At 39.7% G+C, this 20,105-nt stretch overlaps 1 protein-coding gene across 2 annotated transcripts in view; it reads right to left on the reverse strand.

Moving 5' to 3' along the window:
• The window catches only part of ST7 (suppression of tumorigenicity 7), a 136,507-nt gene that overhangs the window by 910 nt on the left and 115,492 nt on the right, over positions 1–20,105 (reverse strand). For both annotated transcript variants that reach the window (XM_038155201.1, XM_038155202.1), the window contains exons 10-14: positions 18,495–18,567; positions 16,825–16,927; positions 9,036–9,186; positions 4,639–4,731; positions 1,558–1,697 (exon numbers count right to left, since the gene is read on the reverse strand). In XM_038155201.1, coding sequence (XP_038011129.1) covers positions 1,558–1,697; positions 4,639–4,731; positions 9,036–9,186; positions 16,825–16,927; positions 18,495–18,567 — 560 coding nt within the window. The remainder of the gene's footprint in view (positions 1–1,557; positions 1,698–4,638; positions 4,732–9,035; positions 9,187–16,824; positions 16,928–18,494; positions 18,568–20,105) is intronic.

The raw sequence follows: 20,105 nt of genomic DNA on the forward strand, positions 1-20,105 counted from the left end.
ACATTTTATCACAGGAAAAAACCACTGGCAGCCACAAGTCACAGAACTCAGGTATTCAAAGAACTCCTGAAATACACATTGAAATACCTATAACTAATTATTAATACATTTGAGAAATACATGTTAACTTCTTCTGTGGCAGAAGAACTAAGTACAAAATCTCTTTATGCTGCCAGCATGTAGTCTTTGTTCAGGATACAAGGCTGATAAACACAGGAACAAGGCTAACAGGGACAGATTTGGGATCTACAACTGTGACAGTATCAGAAAACTAAAGATTGGATTGAAAGAGCCAAACAAGGGTCATACATTTCAGTAACTTCACTAAGGAACAGAAACACTCAACCACTGAATCCAAGAAAAGCCTTACAGAGAAGTTTATGATCATGTGCCCAAGTTAAACACTTACTGTCTACCTAACACCTATGCACACACTCAAGAAACAAGAAGGAGTAATAATATTTCAGGTACATTTCAGCACTTTCTGCTAAAATAAGAGATATCTTCTATTACAACTGATCTTATTTTGTGTCTTCTAGAGCTAATAAAAAAAATTCTTGTTGCATGAACCATTGCTGTACCAGACCCCACTCCCAGGCCTGGGTTCACACAAGACGCAGCTCACCTGCAAAGGGAGTCTCTTGCCCTTTGCAAAAGGGTTTGAAAGAGTACTGACAATCTGGAATTTGCCAAAACCTTTCAGCCTGGCCTCCTGCACCCCACTCCCTATACCCCCAAATCAAAAGTACCAAAGACATTAAAAAGAAAGCCAGGAGGCCAGTTTGGAAACCTGAGACCTAAAACAGAGACAAATATATTTGAGAAAATATATTACAATGGAAGATATTCAATATTTACTAGAGAAGGAATTTTTTACTATCCTAGAGCTTTTCTGTTAGTGGAATTTTCATCTCCTAGAATGCTGGAGCAGTGATGTTCTTGTTTTAGCAAGGAAAAAAGTTTGGTTTAGAATAATTCATGGCTCTTCCCCCTCATTCTCCAAAATTTATTAATCCTTGGTGGATTAAAAAAGCAGAATTAGGAGCGACTTCTCTGGATGTAGTTCAGGAAAGTTATGGGGGAAATATTGAGACTACTTCCTCCTTGGCAGTTCAGGGAACAACCACAGAAATTTGTCCTGGTTAACAGTACACTCCATTTCTGCTCATAGTGAGAGCTTCTCTTGCCTAGGAAATCTCATCAGCCATTATGACTCTACACAAAACAAAGGGGTTCTAATAACTAAGAACTGTTATTGGTTTATTTTAGTGGATGATATATGAAAATACAGATACTCACTTCTCCCACCAAGCCCTTTTTTTTTTTTTTGGCAAAATCACAAGACATCAAACCTAACAACAGAGCCATACAAACCAGAGAAGACAAGCAGTCATGTCTTACTGATTAGCAACCTTGAGAGCTGTGCATGTATCCCCTGCTCAGATAGGACTGGTGCTTCTGACTATGCAGGTATTTAATACCGGGAAGCATCAGCTCAGCTTTTCCTGCACTGGAGTCTTTATTTACCAGAAGGGAGCAGCAGCAGAGAATACTCACAGCTTTTGCAAAGACCCCCATGAGCTCTGGGAACTGATGTGTCAGGAGAGCAAGCATGGCTGTGAAAGAACAGAGTCCAGCAGTGAAGAGGATGAAGAAGGGAAGCTCTTTCTTGGGATAAACTGAAACCTCATGAAATGCTGTAGAAAAAGATAGGAGAAGGCATTATACATTGAAAAAAAAAAAACCAAAACACAACACCAAGCAAAAGCAAACCAATGTTCTTACACAGTTTGAACAACCTGAGACACACAAAGATTCTTTTGAAGGAAGAAGAAGATGGAAGGTCTGATACACCTAAGGACATTACTGTTGTCAGTTGTCTCTGCCAAATAATTCTCTCCAAGGATCCTGTTTCTGGTTTACTCTGGTGCTATGTACACATCACTTTTGTCTTCCTTGTGTCAGCACTAACTATATGCAGCTCTGCACCAGCTAATTCCAGAAAACAGACTTAGAAATAAAACATCAGCTTTTTTAATGTCCATCATTACTACCCCATGGCTGCATGTTTGCTAATGCTGATACACAGAGAGTGCAGAAACATGAGCCTGGGTGCAGCACTGAGCCCAACCATACAGAAACATTGCTGCAGACCAGTTGAAGCAGGCTGTAAAACTACAGCCTTTGTAACTGTAAATTCTGAGGGGTTTATCTGCAGAGCAAGAATAATTATCCTAACAGCAGGACATACAGGCAGGTATTTTAAAACCTGGAAATTAAATGAACAGTGAATTTTTAAGGTGTTTGTTAATATACACTGATAGGAATACAGACATTTCCTTGACTCTGGTATAAAAAACCCTTCACTGCACTTGAGAAAAAACAGCACTGAGATGACTAAAAGGGTTAGAAGAGGATAATGAATATTTTACCAGAGGGATAAAACCCTTGAGCTTTTATGGCAGCTCAGATTCAAGGTGAAAAGTCCTCTAGGCTAGCTAAAGGTTGGGTGGACTCTTACCTGTTTCACTCCTTCAGTCTGTAGTTTAGAGCTACAGTCAAGATAAATGCAAACTCTGAAACATTTTTCCTCATTTAGGACCAACCTCAAGGCTTCCCATATAAACAAATCCTATGGCTATTCATATTTATGAAACATTACTCCTCCATTTTGCCTACTTCCTTTGCTTCAGTGATCAGCTCCCATCTCTTTGTACTTGCAGATGACACAAACACAGGGTAATCCAGCAACATTCATGACTACATTCATCCAAAGTAGAGTGTTCCTCAAAACCAAAAGCAGGAATTCATAGGAGTTTAAATTAGAATATTAAAACCTAAAAATATATATGACTCTTGAGTCTGCTTGCTTGATCAGTTAAAAAAAAAAAAACCAAAAGTAGGGATAGAATACAACTTCTCTTTGATTAAAAATAAATGCAGAGATCAGAAATACCAGAACATGGACTTTGTAAGTCTAGGATCTCTTGTGCTTTTCTTGCACTGCCTTTTCACATGGGCTCAACCCTGCTGTCCCAGCCTGTTATCCAGTCAGGGCAAAAATTTTGTGATTGATATTTTTAATTGGGAGAGCCTATCAGATTTTTGTGTTCTGATATAATTCCAGCTGGCTCTCCCAAAAAACATGCACAATTGAAGGGTGTGGACAGGTATGCAAAACCCCTCTAACCCACCTGTGTCTGTCAGGCATTCTAAACCCTTCCCTCCTCTAACCCAGGAGATTTTGCAGTGAAAGGCATTTCCCATGACTGCCACAGCAGAACACACTGCTTGCATATGCTGTTGAAGCGTCCTGCTGTTAGCTTGTAACATTTGACAAGAACAATTAGTTTTGCATCTAAAAAGAGAATGCTGAGCTATTCTGCATGACTTTGTCATTCCTAAATCTCCTGACACTCCACCCTCCCCAGCTCAGCATCCCTCTGAGTAAAGCAAGCAGAGCACTCTGAGAGGTGTTGTTATAATTAGGATGATTATAATGGGGTGGGGAGATACTGTCAGTTGCCAAGGATTTCTGAGTAATATCAGCAAGAATGTGCTGTGAAGGAGAGACTTGCAATGAGTGGATTTTTGCTGTATTATTCTCATCTAATGTTTATTCATGTAGGCTTATAGAAAGAGGCAACACCTTTTTCAGCCCAAACCAGAGAGGTTCTGAATGAAAGACTATAAAGGATGCAAATGCCCACAAAAGCAGCCTTCCCAGCAGAAGGAGGCTTCATTTTACTAGTTCCAGAACAAATTTTTCTTTGTTCCTTCTTAGGGAGAAAAAAGGTGAGAGAAGAATCTTCTTCCTTGGATCAACTTTTATTTCCCTCCTCTGCCCTGACCCTGCAAACCTGTGTGTGTTCCACTCGTGCTCACACAAAGTCCCACAGAGAGAACACGTGGGAATGAAGTGTAACTGCAAGATTGGCTGCTTTGGCTCTTCCTCTGCATTCTTGTGCTTCACCGCATGCACTGCAATGAGTCTCATTAGCTTGGACTGTAATGCTTCTTGAGGGCTGGATCTCTGGATCTGGGAACGCTGCTGGCACTTTCCTAATACACGCTATAAACACACATAAAAGTGACTGAGATGACTTCACATCAATCTCTCCATAACAGTGCACACGCCATAACATGAAGAAAACCCTTTCTTGCTATTTAAACTGCTCTTTGGAAAATGTAAGCACAGGCTGTCACGAGTACTAGCTGCAGGAATGATCCAGCTGTCCTCAAGCAAGTTGGATCCTGCCTCGGAATTCAAGCAGCTCGTGTGTCTACCAAAGATTAACAAGGCTGTGACACTGTGCTTTTGCTTTGAGGGAATGTTAACCCAGATGAAAGATCAGTGTCTTGGCAAGAGAGAACAGCAAGATCTAACTGATCTGGATCTCTTTGGTAATCTCTCTCCCTGTCTGTAAGCTGTCAAAAGTAATAAATACAGCTAATTGTTATGAACTATGCTGTGGACCCGCCTCTTGAACCATCCCAGGAGCTCCAGAGGCTCACTGTCAATCTGGTTATTCTCATCCAGTGTGCTCAATTTAAAAGGCATCAAAGGAGACCGGCGCTGCAAGACTCAGGTAAACAATTCTTAGGGGTCAATCACAACAAGAAAAACATTGAACATACATGGTAGTAGTTCTCTATCTGCAGTTTCTGTACAAATAGGGTAAGGGTAGAAAAGATGTCCTTTTTCCAGTGGATAGGGGATCATTCTGAAAGCTGAAAAGAAAACATAGTGCAGAAGTTACTGTGAGTGTGGCAGTCATACTTAAGAATACTTGCAATTCTGAAAAACAAACATAGACAAAACACTTACATTTGGTTGCAAACAGCATATAAATTGCTTAATGAAATGCCAAAATAGAAATCTACATTGAGCTTTTAATCACAAAAACTCCTAGGTTTATTTTTATTCTTGAGACAATGTTCATGAATGTCAGGTGAGACCACATCACAAGGACATACAAAAATGTTTGCATAATCAAAGCCCATTATGCTTCCAATTCTATAGCCAAATTTACACACTTTGTCTTAGGCTTTCAGGCTGTAGTATTTTTAAATTTCAGGGGAAAGAAGTGTATCTAACATAACAGGTATAGCCTACAAAAATGAACAGCCAAGCCTGTAAATGCAGACCAATACTCACAGTCTTGGTGCATCAAGAATAATAGAAGTTTTTGATGGAAAAAATACACTACTCTTTTTCTATCACACTCCAGCAAGCCAGGTAACACTGATGACATGACCTCCGAGGACCAGTTTTCCAACACAGTCATGTTTTCATTTTCTATTTGGCAATCAAAGATTTAATACTAAATTATTAAACCCAGTTTCCTCTCATGCATTCTTTCTAAATGCAACCCATCAAGTCAGGTTTCTAGCATAAATCTTCAGGTCATTGATTAAATAATACTTAATCTTATGAATTTTTAAAATTGAAAATAATAACAGAGAGGGAGGGAAATGGATTACTAAATCTTGATGGTGCTGATGTCGTAGGCCATCTGAGTGTGGTTTATGGAAACATCAGAATACTTGACTGAAATATAGCTTTGCATCAACGCATCCTTTTCCATTATCCTGTATGTTATTTTCACTGTTAAAATGTCGTCAATGTGTTATTCTCACTACTCCTATGAACATCAGTCACTGAAGCAGTATTTTCCCCACAGATGTCCTAGCAGCACTGTACACTTAAGTTGTTAGGCACAGCCCACTGCCACACAGTAACACTCCATTATCTCTTGCTCACAAGGCAACTTAAGGATTTGTTTAAATACACAGTCCCCCAATATTTTCAGCTGTGCACACTGCATTTGAAATTATGTTAGCTGTATTTTTTTTGCAAAATTACATTACAGTATTTTTTTCTTGATTGCTGCATTTAAAGCAATAGTAAAGAAGGCAGAGATCCTAAAACATTGTAAACCAACCTGGGCTGTAATGCCCTTCCAGCATTAACCACCCCTCTCCATAGCAACCCAAAAAGCCAAGTACAAATACAATAATCCAAGCTGTGTATGATCTTAACACACAAGAAACTTGAGTGTCTGTACAAAAACATATATGGAATGTGTTCAATGCTCATTTCTTCAATCCCTAACACAAGTTTTTCCTTCCAATTTGGCTTAATATTGATGCAGACAATCAAGCCTCTTCTGCCTTACCCTAAGCCACAGTAATATTAAGATTTTAATAAAATAAAATGTGAGGTGAATATGTTGCTTTTACAAAACAATGGAAAAATGTCTAGATAGATGCTATTCAATTTAAGCAATCATGCTTGACATGAGACCAACTCCAGGACATTTACAGCAAAACAGCTTTATTTAGCAATGTTATCAGCCATGATTTATCTGGATCAGTTTGTGTCTATGTAGGTACTTCTCTGCCTCCCTCCTATGGTATTATCTGATCCTGTTTCACATTAATTGACTCAGGTAGCACAGAGTCAGTTTGCCACTCATCCATGCACTTGCTGCAAGAGAGAGCATTTGGGAACCCCTAGGTTTCTTTTCCTCATGCAAACAGCAGGACTTTTAACACAAGTTTAGAAACCAATAGTGACAAACCATCACCCCAGACACTTTTGAAACTTGGTTACACTTGAAACTACAGACCTCCTGCACAGAGAACCTGGCCCAAACACAGTGGAGGCACTTGGGCTTTTATAGTTGTACTATGAATAAAATACCTACAAACACATAGAAGGAAAGCAAGGGCAACTGACCATGTATTATATGTAGACTGTTTAATTACATTTAACTTCTCTGCCATGTCTTCACTGGTTTTCACTTAGTTATGCAAAGATGCCAAGATACGGACCAAACATGCTGATTATTGGACTAGACACTGTGAAACCATTAAAGCCCCTGTCTTCATGTGTGAGCAAAATCTGAGCAAAAATTTTGAGGACTCGTGCACTGTTTGTATTTTTCTGAAGACACTGTACAATATGAATTATGGATTTTTCTGCAGAAGTTATGCAATGATATTCATTTACATCTTTACAGGCTATTATCCAGCTATTAGCTAATAAATTACATGTTCAGATTGCTGAATGTGGAGATAATAAGAAGGGGAATACAGTTAGATGATAATTCCCTATTGTTGCCTTCAGGCACAGATGACTTGTTTCCTAAGTGGCAGGAGGACTGCAGAGCAGCCAGACTCCTGTGCCAAAACCTGCTCCTGGTACAAAGCCCTTTAGGGGCTCCCCAGCCTGACAAAGCAAAAGATCTGTTCAGGATTCCCTGCAAAACACTGCTTGTACTGATGGAATGATGAGCCCTGAGCTAAAGAGGACTTCTGCAACAATGCAGAAGAGAAGGAACACTGCATAAAGGCAAATCACTGAAAATAAGCCCCTGGGAGAGGAATCTATGACAGAGAAAATAACAGACTGGGAGCAATAATGGGAGAAAAGCTAGCAGATCTGACAGACAGCAATGCAGCAGAGCAAACCAGGCAGCACCGGTATGGACTGCTGAGCAAGGTGCTCTATACACCTAGAAATAAAACCAGTGCACCCAGGGAGCCTACACTGCAAATTAGACAAGTTCAGCTCATTTCATACTGTAACTGAGTTAGTAAGTCACTTTTACACTGGAGGTATTAGGTGCATTTCTACAGGAATTATCATGGTAACAAAGTATCTTTTCTATCAAAGCTAAATGAGGACAAAACCAGTGAAAAACACACACAAACAAGTTGGTACAATAACATATGGAGAGGATGAAAAAAACCAAAAAAGAATAAAGCAGAGAGAAACAGGGAACTAGATTACATAAAGGAAAAAATTGCATGAGAAAAAACGCCAACAAAGTCTGATCATAAATTGCACTTTTAAATTCTCTGGTAAAAACACATCTCAAAGACAAGATAATATATATTAGAAAGCTAGTATATGATATTTGGAAGTCATATACTCCAACCTCCCACTCAAAGCAGGAGCTGGATTGCTCAGAACTATGTCAAGCTGAGCTCTGAGTATCTCTGGGGCAGGATCCCTCTCACTGTGAAAGTATGATTCTTAGGTCTGGATTAAATTTATCTGGTTTGAACTTGTGTGTATTGCTTATTGTCTTTAAGCTGGGCTGTTCTGTGAAGACTGTGACTCTCTCTTCCATATCATCTCTCTGCAGGGTGGTGGAAGACAGCAACTGGATCATCTCTTCACTCATTTCTCCAAGACTTCTCCAAGTTGAACAAAACCAGCTTCCTCAGCATTTTGTCCTATATCACATATTCCAGTCTCCTATGCATCCCAGCAATCCTTCACTCCACTTTGTCAGTTTAAAAAAAAAGTCATAAAAATACAGCATTGCTTTATATTACACATTAATATAATAATATTACATATTAATATAATAATATTTCTTTATATATTACACATTAATATATATTAATATATACCTGTCTATACGGCACACTCAATTCCCAAATATCAAAGCATTCATAGAATCACAAAATGGTGTGGGTTGGAAGAGACCTTTACAGACAATCTAGTTCCAACTCCACTGCCATGAACAAAGACACCTTTCACTAGACCAAGTTGCTTGAAGCCCCATTCCACCAGGTCTTGAACACTTGGAGGGATGGCACATCCACAGCTTCTCTGGGCAACCTGTTCCAGTGCCTCACCACTCTTATTGCAAAATATTTTTTGTTTATGTCCAATCTGAATATACTCTCCGTTTGAAACTATTCATTCAAATAATGACAAACAAATCTCTGGAATGAAATAAGTTAAATTATTATCTCCTTAACCATGAGCAGGAAAATATGTCTCAAAGAAGTTGGGAAATTTTGTTCAGTATTAAACAGCAAACACAAGACCTCAAACTCCTTTTACTCATTAAATGAAGTTTGTGTTTTCAGCTCAAATTTCAAATAGTTCAATGCTGGTGAGGATGTAACAGGTGTCCAAAATTCTCACATACTATACTTGACAAAAACTATTACGTTTTAAATGAAATTCAATAAAAATATTTTATTAGCTCCTTTGTAAGAGGATTACTTACTGCCTTCCCATGTACAGTGTAAGAGGTTCAATGCGCCCTCTACTCTTTTCCAGTGTTGAAGATGAAAGAAAGCATATGCTATTGCTTCACTGTCCCCTCTCTTCAGAATATGTTCAGGGGGCAGAATTAGGCTTTTCATTTCTAGTAGATACTAAAATAAAAAAGAAGAGCACAATTATTGCAGAGGTAATAGATAGCACAGAATGCTGACTGCAATTCTATAATGCACACTGAAAGTTCTATTTCCCTAAAGTACTTTTTCTCACAAGATTTCATCAAATGTGTAACATCACCAACTGCACTCGAAGATAATTATTGAATTATTCCCAAAGACTTAGATATGCTGTCAGATGGTTCTGCTCTACAGCAGTGGTATTGGGACTACACAGAAATTCAAAATTAAACATCTCTCTTATTGAAGGAGATGAAAAAAGGGCTCAAAGCAGAAAATGGAATTGAATTACAAGAGCTTTTTAATTAAAAGTGTTTATAATAAAATGAAGAAGACTTTAAGCATTTTGATGCATGAAGTCTTTCTATAAGGAAACATACAGCACTCCTAGTTTGCACACAGGTTGCTTCATTTACTGCATTGCCATTAACTGCTTGTGAGGTCTGTGAACATGCAAGCTTGGCAGCCACCTAAGTAGCTAAGAGCAAGTAACAAGGTAAAAATGTTACAAAACGTAACAAGTGCCTGATTTCCAGGGGTGAGGGGGGGGTAAAAGGATGGGACCTACAAGCTTGCTACTTGTCACAGTTGTTGAATGTGTCATTACAATGAAAAGGACCACTGGCTAAAACCACAAGCAATTTTCACATGGAATTTCCCCATAACTGGATCCCCCCAGCCAGCAGAAGCAGAGGAAACATACAGAGGGTTCATGACACAGGAAAAGATAGAGGTCTCAGACATTCAAGCAGGTGGTTTTTCCTTCCTCCTCAATCCATGAACTAGACTAACAGGTAACTGGACAACTAACACCAGTTCAGCAGACATCACTGCTGTGTCACTACGTCCCAGCTACTGGAGGGGGAAGAAACAGCAGAGGGTAAAGATGAATCCTTTCCTGTAAAGGATGCCCTTGCCAGCAACCTTTTCAGAAAAGGAGTAACAGACAGAAAACAAGCTGCTGAATCGGCTCCTGTTTGTCAGTTCTCCTGAGGAGTGAAACATTTCCCAGCTGTGCTCTGACTGGCGTTTCACAGCACAGGGAAACTGTCGCTCTCTTCCAGGATGCCCAAGATCAAACCTTCTACCCAGCAGACTGTTCAAGTGAACAGAAAAGGCAGCAGGCGAGTCAGGCCCTAGCACAAGGCTGGGAAAGGAAGGGTGTGGCTGATCACTGGTAATGAAGGGAGTGCTCAGCCCCTCTATTTCACCCTGTGCTATGGCCTGGTGTGGAAGGAGGAGGACTGCAGGACCCAGGGATTGACACCTTCCTACTGCAGGCACCCATGAGGAGGCCACCTGGCACCAGAGGCAAAAGGGGCCACAGGTGATGTCAGCCTTGCCCAACCTCTGATAAATGCTGGCTTTTGTGAAAAGGATGTGCTGGTGCAGAAAAGGCAGAAGAAAGGAATGAGGATTGAAAGTCAGCCTTGTGGAAAGGAAAAGGGCAGAAGAAAATGAGCACCAACAGCATGATTTCATGGAGGATGTCCTAGAGAGTGTCACCCCTTTGTCTGATGGAGCTGTCACGCAGGTAAAAGATTTGGAGAGCTCATAATCAAAACAGAGAACTGTCAATCCTGGGGAATAAATAAATACCTCAAAGAGAAATCACATGTTTCTGATGTGGGTAACTATTAAAAGAGGAGAAACTGAACCAGCAGTGGGAGTAGTTGAATATGATACTGGATTTTGCCTAAAGCCTTTCAGAAAAATCTGAGAGAGCTGCAGAGCAGGTGGATTAATGGAGGAAGTTGCCATTTAGTAGGCAGTCCAGGGGATTAAGGGTGATAGAGAGAACAGAATAAAGAGCTGACAAGAGGGAGGGAGCTGCCAGGCTGACACCGATACAGCAAATGTTCACTGCCCTAACGAATGCCTACTCCCTTTTAAAAACACACATTATACCTGTTGAGCAGAATGGAATACAGCTGCAAGAGCTGCAGGTTTCTACCTGTTTTATTCATTTAGAACATTAACTATTATTTCCATATTTTCTGCAAAATTAAATAAGAAAATAAGTTCTCAATATTCAAATGTTTCAACCAAAGGAAAAACATAAACAAACCCAATGACATGTCACTATTAGTAGGGAAAGAAAAACCAGGAAGGAATGTTGAATATCTAGGAGCATTAAAAGAAAACATGTGTTTGGATTCTTATGTATTGCTTGTTATCAGCAATTAAAAAGAAATCAAGTGGAAATAACAGATGGAAGGATATATCTTGACACTTGCAATCAAGCTTAGTCCTCACTCAGTTATGTTAACTTTTCAGTCTGCATTCTTCTCAGTTTCAGAAAGAAATTATTTTTACAAGTGCCTCAGATCAAAAATGTGAACCCCTCCTCCCTTGTTACCTGGTTTGGTGATATTCAATAAGACCTCCATGCAAAGTTGATAGGTGGCTCAAGACTCATAAATTTGTGACTCATAAAATGTTTTTATTTTACACATAAGTGTCAGCCACACCTTTTGGGCATACAAACTGTCAATTAATTTATTCTGGAGGCACTTCCAGCAGGAACACTGACTGTACACAGCCCCAGAGAGACTCTGTCTGGAACACTTTGTACAGTTCTCATCAGGCACTTTCCAAAACAAAAAAGATCAAATTTCTCAAGCAAAGAAATTCAAAGAAATGGTTTTGGGAGATGGCACTTGAAGGCCTCCACCTATTTAAGTTCCCTGAACATTAGTAAAGGGTACCAAAAAACTGCCTAGCTGTAACTAAGGCTTGATTATTGTGGAAGGAGAGATATGACCGTCCATGAAAATTAGGATGGTCTTGACGTCCACGAATATCATATCCATTGGTGCACTGTTGTATTTTCAAGGAGAGCTCAAGAGTTCAGAGAGCATTCATTCATTTGCTGGCAGGGTTAAGGGTCTACCTAGAGGCAGCTGAGGGCAGTCCCCTTTTTTGATAACTGCAGGCTACTAGTCCTGCATCTTTCAGAGGCAGGACTGAGCCCCAGCAATGTGCTGGGTTTCTAGCAGGTTGTCTGTGAAACCAACACAGTCCCCCTGAAATGTTTTGTATAGGACAAGGAGAAAAATTCCACTCAAATGAACTAAATAATAAAAAAAATAAAATTTTTCCTTAAAAACCATCCAATGAGCTGCAGTCCTCATGCTGCCCGTATGTGTGAACTACAGTCCTGATGGACTACTGCATGCAGCACACATCTCCAGCTCTTGGAAAAAATCAGCCAAAAACATCTGACTGTAGCTTCCAAGAGGCTGCTATTGCACTTCATCAAAGGCTAGACAAGTGCAGTCTGCTCTTGAGCCATCAAAGACTTCAGGGTGGGAATCGGACTATTCAGATCTCAAAATTTCCAAAGCTCTTATTCCAGAACACAGCCCTTATTGTCACAGGACTAACAGGGACAGAAAATCCAATCACACCACTAAAATCTGTACTAGTAACCTACATCTCTTGACAGACTCCCTATTAACTCGAACTCTGGATACACTAGCATCCACCCAGACTGAACCACAACCTTCACAGTTTAAGTCATAAAACTTCAATACCTTATCAATCCTTTGAAAACACAGGGAAGAGGGGAGCCCTCTCTCATCCTGACAGAACTCTGAACCCAAGCATGGTTTCACTTCAGAGGGAGAATCAAACAACAGGCTTAAATAAGAAACCTAGCTAAGAGCTAGGCATTCATGGAGGAAATCTAGATGCTAAGACCAATACATCTCCAACTGCATTTGTTTTTCAGGAACAAATGAAGAAGTTCAACTAGAACAAGAAATAAAGTGCCATCACCATCTGGGCTTATCATGTTCCTTTAAAAAATGAACCAGCTCAGAAACAAACAGCCTAGACAATTTTTGCCAGAATGATCTCTTCACTCTCGTGGCCAGTGACAGGATAGTTGAACACTGGAACAGGCTCCTCAGGGAAGGGGTCACAGCACCAAGCCTGACAGAAAAAGGTTTTGGACAATGCTCTTGGGCACACAGTGTGACTCTTGAGGATGGTGCTGTGCAGTGCTCGGAGCTGGACTGGATGATCCTTGTGGGTCCCTTCCAACCCTTGCATTTTCTTTGATTTGATGATTCTATGACCCATCCTCAATGATGTTAGAAGCAAATACTGGAATTGCACATGATGCCTGCCATCATGAGATAGCTCAATTAGCCCTTTGCCACTGTGCTGTTCTGGCTTGAACAACAAGCCTTTTGGATTGTCTTTTTCTGCTTTTTCTGACCTCTCTCTTCTCTCCCTCTAACCTAACCTTTTTTTGTCAGAGACCTATATTTGGGAGTTGGAAGAGTAACAGAAGTTTTCATGTGCTTCTACAGAGGGCTTCTGGGCCAGTTACACGACACTGTGATAGATAAATCTCAGCTACAGCCATTCTGTGCGCATCCAGGAATGTGTTTTAATCACCATTTGGAGAATGACAATGGACCTTGTACACATGAAGTGCAACAGGGTGGAATTCATACTTCTCTTGCTTAAATCGATCGAGTATGCGTTATCTATTTCACAATATTGACAGCTCTCTGGCTCCTAGCTCTCTCCTGCTGGGAGTGCTTTTAGCATTCCATATTACTCCAGTGACCTTTCATAAAATAAATCAACCTAACTCAGGCAGGTTTCCTTCTTTACCTCAATTGTGCAACTTGACTCTGAAATTACAGCTCAGGTCGCAAACAGGCAACAGTCAGTCCTGCACCTGTGACAGCATCCTTCCAGGCCAGAATATGAGAATTTAACATTGTCTGAACAGGAACTCTCATCTTCCCAGTGGGATGAACAGCATAAGCTTAGGAAAGTTCCAAAATACTGGTTTCTACGTGCCTAGTGAAGCCACTTTCAGGTCATCTTTCAAATTCTCATTGAATTGGTGGTAATTAAGAGGTTTGGCCTTTCTGCTGGAAATACAACAACAAATCAGTGTCTCATTGAAGAGTTAAAAACTCTCTCAAACATATCTCAAATAGTTTCTCTGTAATATCATGGGGTGTGTGGAACAGATTAATTTCCCATCTGGTCGATGAATTTGTTTGCATTATTTGTTTCTATTAGCAACTACAACTTACTAGAAACCACACAAGCATACGGACAGACACAGTTCTTACTAAGAAAATCAAAATAAATAAGAAAAAAATTGAGAAGGGAGAGAGAACAACAATAGAGAACAGATGAATCTTCAAAAGTGTTTAAGTCAATGGTGTGTTACATCCTTTTAAAAGATTGTTTACAGACAAAACTGGCATTTCTTAAAGTAATATCAATATTTAAGTTGTCCAATTGAAATGCAGCATACTTCAGCAGAGACTTTCTTCAAATCAACTCAGCTCCTGATTTACATACAAATCCATACAACTGTGTGCAGCACATACTTTTGGCTCACTTTTAACAGTCAGATATATGGACCATCATCTGTTTTCTCTTTAATAAATACCTCTAGTCTATACATCACAGAAGGGAAGGGAGTGCTTTTCAGGAGGAGTTTGAATGAAGGGAGAGAGCTCTGCAAATCAGCTCAGGAAGGGTGTTCCACAACTGATTAATGTCCAGGAGACAGCTGTGGTAGCTTATCAGCATTAGCTTTTTACAGTTCTGTTACATACAAGAAGGGAAGCCCCAAACACATATAAATAATATTGATGAAATTGTGTGTCTGTGAATACACATACCTTTTATCCCAACCACTCCACAAATTATGCACTCTTCGTGATACAGTGCATACATAAAAACCCCTCTGGAACAACAGCTTCAGTGGCAATACAACCCTCTCTGTTTAACTCCTACATTTTTGTGTAGTAAGTTAAATAATTTGTCACATTTTGTAGTTTATTTCTTCCTCATTCTGTACAAAAGACTCACTAACATTTAGGTCCTAGAGAAGCACTGAACACACATTTGTTTTGTGGCCCTGTTAGACTTCTTGTGATGCTGCTGGCTAAAACTTATCCCCATTTCATTAAAAACAAACGGGATATGACTTCAATTACGACCGAGTAGAAGTTGAGGTGTAATATCCACACACTGCATAAAATTATAACCAAAAATGAACTTTCACACCTTAATATCTTTTAGGTAATAGCAGCAGAAATGAGTGTGAAATCAGCTGTATATTAATCTGTATCAGGCTATTCTGGTTTAATGTTAAAATCTGAGCTAAAAGAACCTCTGCAGTCTGCTTCTATCATCCTACCTTGTCATCCCAGTAATTTATGTATCACAAAGGTTTTCAATTTCAGAGTGTCAGACTTTGAAAAATAGAGGGCATCAATTAACAACATGATCTTAAAAGAGATTGTGATGGAAACATTTATCAACAGCATGGGGATAAGTGAGGAAAATGGAACAAGCTCCCAAGGACGGCTCATGACAGGCTAAACCGATATTTTTCCTTGGCAACATCTCCAACTGAGCCCCAGTAAAACATCTAGAAAGGTTCACCCAGAACAGGACTGCACTAGAGTTAAACTGGCAACTGGGCAGAAGAGAAACACCAATGGTTGTGTTGTTGTAACAACCACTGGGATGGAAGAAAGTAAACAGAGAAGGCCTGGAATCAAACTTCATTTAAGATACACCTTTTATGGTATGGCACAAAAATAGAAGCTCAGCTAATATCACAAAAGGACTCATTCTCACCTAAACTTTGTTGTCTACAAATCAGGCTTTTACTGAACAGAGTTGCTCCGTTCATAGTCACTGTAGAAACACTGAGGAGGAAAAGTCTGTCAAAAGATATCTAAGGCAGTTCATTCTTTCCACTGCCTGCAGAGGGAATCTAGATGGTTTTATTAAGACAACAGCCTAACTTTCAGACAGCTATTTAGTGGTTGGCATAACAGACAAAGCTCACAGAGCAAACATTTAATTCCTGCAGTGCATGAGAATTAACTTTCTGCAACCCACGTGTACATATGGAAGAGGGTTTGGGTTTATCTTGACCAGACTTGGTGTTCAGCTGTACCTCATGACAAGGCTCCCTACATTAACACATCCCACTTTTCTGCTGCTCATTTTCAAAGGGCAACACTAGCCCAAAGGTTTGTGGGGTGAAGTTCAGAGGCCAAAAAGGTCCAATTGCCAAAAAAATCTGCCTTTAGCCTTCAGCAAACTCTTGGCAACATTCTTACTGCTGAGATACAAACCCCAGAGAGCAGGTATGGGAATTAGAACACAAATCTGTTTTGTTTTTTTTCACTTTGCAGTTCTCAGCAATTCTTCCTCTCTGAGCTTTGCATTCTCAGAACTTAATGACAGGTTGCTGCATAAGGAATCACTAATGCAACTTATATGAAGTACACCAATAAATACACAAATAAAAGTACACAAGTAAAATATGCTACTTTGAAGTAGAAGATCTTTAATGACTATTTTGCAAATAATAATCTATCTTTATGCATGATCTGCCTGCAGCTCAACATTTGGTGAAATCCACATCAGTTAAAATTTCAAGTTGCACAGTCCTGAATATGAGATTGCAAACCAAAAAACTGTGCATACTATCAGCTTTTTCCCCCTTTTCATTGTTTGCTCTTTTCCACAACATCACTCATTACTCTAACACAAAAATCAGGAGTTATATCCTCAGCAGTGTTAGAGCTACAACAATGTTTTCTCAATACTCACTTTTGGCACATGTGGATTAAATTCTACTGCTCTGTGAATAGCTTCTACTGCATTCATCTCTGCAGTACTCAGCCCTCGCCTTGAGGCAGCCTCTGGAGAAAATCTACAAAAGCAAAGAAACAAACACATTAGGTCAGAAATGCTAGGAAGAAAAAAGTCAGAAAAGGAATCTAGAACATGGGCCCATGTAACCAAACTGAGTAATTTTCCTATGCTCTCCAAACTTCCATAGCAAGTGGAAACTCTGAGTGATCTATTACATCAAGGCCAATAAAAATCCCAGCAGAAGCGGAAAGCATGTTTGTATCTAATCATGGCAGAAAGTCAGTTCAAACAGTCCCTTCTCTGTCACTAACCTAAATTTGCTCTAGGTACCTTGCTAGGGGCATATTCAAGGCTGAAACTGTAGGGAAAAAAAAAAGAAAAGAAAAGAAAAAATAACAAGACTAAAAAACCCCCAAAAAACCAATGCCAAATTATTGTTGGAGGGTTTGTATTAAAAACTGGTTTGGGGAAGTTTTAGGAAGGTTCCCAACCCAATGCCCCTGGGTCAGGTTGAGATGGAAGCACGATGCAGCAGCAGTAGCAGGTGGTCTACTGGCTGCAGCACCATTGAGGGTAGCATGCCCAAACTGTGGGCAAATCATCTGCCCCAGTGAATAAAAAACCAGACCATGCAATCTCTTTCTCACCTCACACCCCACGGCTAACTCCAGAGCTGTACTTGGCAGGCAGACACCACAGGGAAAGCTGTGACAACCTTAGCCCTGCCCTCCCAAGCTGGAGTCGCTGTGTAGGGAGGAAAGATGTTGCAGTAGGTACTGGCGATCTACAGGATAAAAAGAATGAAAGAAAATTACTTAGATCTTGATGTGTACACACACTTTAAAAGCAAAAACTGTCAGGATGTCAGTCAAGAAAATTGCTTTCCACTCCACTTGCTTTTCGACTTTAGGGGGCATTCGACCCTCAGGTGCACAGACACAACTCTGCCTGAGATTTGTGTGAAGGCATCTGAGAGCAGAATGGGGGTTTTTGAGCTCCATCTCACGAGGAGCTGAGCACCCTTTCAGAGTGGGCCGGTGCTCTCAAGTCAACAGGCATCAAATAGATGTGCTCAGCACCTTGGAAGGTTGAGACCCAAGACAAAAACATAAAAGGAATGAACAGATATTTGTGTCTCTAAAAATATGAACGTCATCTACCTCTCCGAATCCCTGACATAATAATGCTAAGTCCACCTGCTGCTATTTAATTAGATGAGCACTCTGCTGACAGCACTTGAAAAATGACATTGTTACCAGTGCATTCACGTTTAGTTTTTACCTTTTTGTGGTCAGGTTTACACAAAGTTGAAGAGGTTCAGCCACACAACCCTTTTCAGTTGCATCTTCTCTATACTATCTAGGAAGCCAAAGCTCACCCAGACAGTATATACAAAACTGAAACAAGAACTGCATTTATGCTATTTCTCTTCTTTTCTTCTTCCTTAGCATCTCAAGTGCAATGTTTGATCACTACAAATTTTTTATATATAAAGCAATTTTATCAATTTACCACAGGTCTTAATTTTCCTGCTAAATCAGCAGATTGTTAGGGTGTGGGCTCAGCTAAGAAAAATCTTACATTAAATCAGGAATTCTGCTGGAATGCAGTTCTTAAGCACTTACTTGTCAGAGACAGCTCTGGCTTTGAGCAATGCAGCTGTGTAGCATATTGTTGCTGATTTTGGTAAACTTATATCTGTTGGAAAGAAAGGAAAAAATTAAACATTTGAATACTTAAAAGTGTGCAGAACAAAAGTGTTTGATTGATACTTTAGAGTAAGCATGACATACACAAAATCAGTATGTGAACTCAGAACACTTTCTCATTTTGGGACTTATGCTGCCATGTCACATGGATTTTTACATGTCCACCTGATATACAGGCTTTAAAATGTGTGTTAATGACCTCTGGAACTACTATTTAAACAGCAACTGGTATCATTAGAGAACTAATTCAAAGAGTGCCATGACAGAGACATAATGAGAGAATTCATTACTCCATAGATAAATATATAGATAATTTGGAATACCTGGATTTTTCCATGGTTCACAAAATATCTAAGCAACACCTGAGGGCTATCTACTTCACTCTTCATGTTTTCATTGAGAAGCATCTGTCTAATATGGCATGTGGCAACTGTACAAGTTAAGACAGCTATTCAAGTAATGGATTTGACTTGCAAGCAACCAACCAGTAGATTGATTGAAGTTAAAGATCTGCAGTGAAATAAGACTTTTTGCCTCTTAAGAAAATATTGGACCAAAACACACATTCACCAGACACTCTTTAGCCATTTTATCCTGTTCCAGAGACACACAGGACCATAAACCTGACTTAACTATAAATTAGTTAATTTATACATGTTTTCTACCAGTAAACTGGCATAATGCATTCAAAAGGTAGAGAGAAATGCTGCTTAACAGACTTGAGTGATGTATTTGTTCTCACTGTTACAGAGAATTGACTTCCACATTTTTAATCTCATGGTGTAATCCTTGGAGATGTCCTGTGCAGGGCTAAGAGCTGGACTCGATGATCCTTATGGGTCCCCTCCAACTCAGCTTATTCTGTGATTCTGTAATCTACCCAGCAGTCACATACTGAGACTGAAATATTCCAGCATTAAAAATTTAAAGATAACAGCTACATGAAAAAACCCCAAACCACAACAAACCAAACCCAATAAAGGTTAGATTCTGCAAACCCTTCTGTAACTTGTGTATTGCAAACAGAATACACAGCACAGCAAACACAAGGCACTGAGGTAGGTCCACTGTAGAAGTGAGGAGCAGCTAATCTGTTGCTCTAAGAAACTATCTGTCCCTTGGTTTGTCAGTAAACTTGATTAGAAAGATGAAATTACCATGGTAACTTGGTTACTTCAGGATTGAGTGACACTTATTATTCACTGAACTCATGTGCCTTGCAAGACGGGGCTCCAGAAGGGAGTTAAACAGAACAAGCAAGTCCTATCTCAGCACTCACCATCCTTAAGTTATTAATAACCAAGCAACCAGGCATAATGTTATTCTGTGAGACAGAAAACATTGCCAGAATGACTGTGGCACTTTGAAAAGGCTACCTGTTAAATCCTATTATCTTTTTATGCACTTGCACTTCAAGTACAAGATGTACAGATCCTCCTGGAGGCTTCCCTATAATATATTGCAACTATAATTTCACTGGAGTATGTAATTGTAGAGACTAAAGTAATTAAAATCAACAGCATGCAG

The sequence above is a fragment of the Motacilla alba genome, chromosome 1A (assembly GCF_015832195.1).
Source record: "Motacilla alba alba isolate MOTALB_02 chromosome 1A, Motacilla_alba_V1.0_pri, whole genome shotgun sequence".
NCBI classification, from domain to species: Eukaryota; Metazoa; Chordata; class Aves; order Passeriformes; family Motacillidae; genus Motacilla; species Motacilla alba.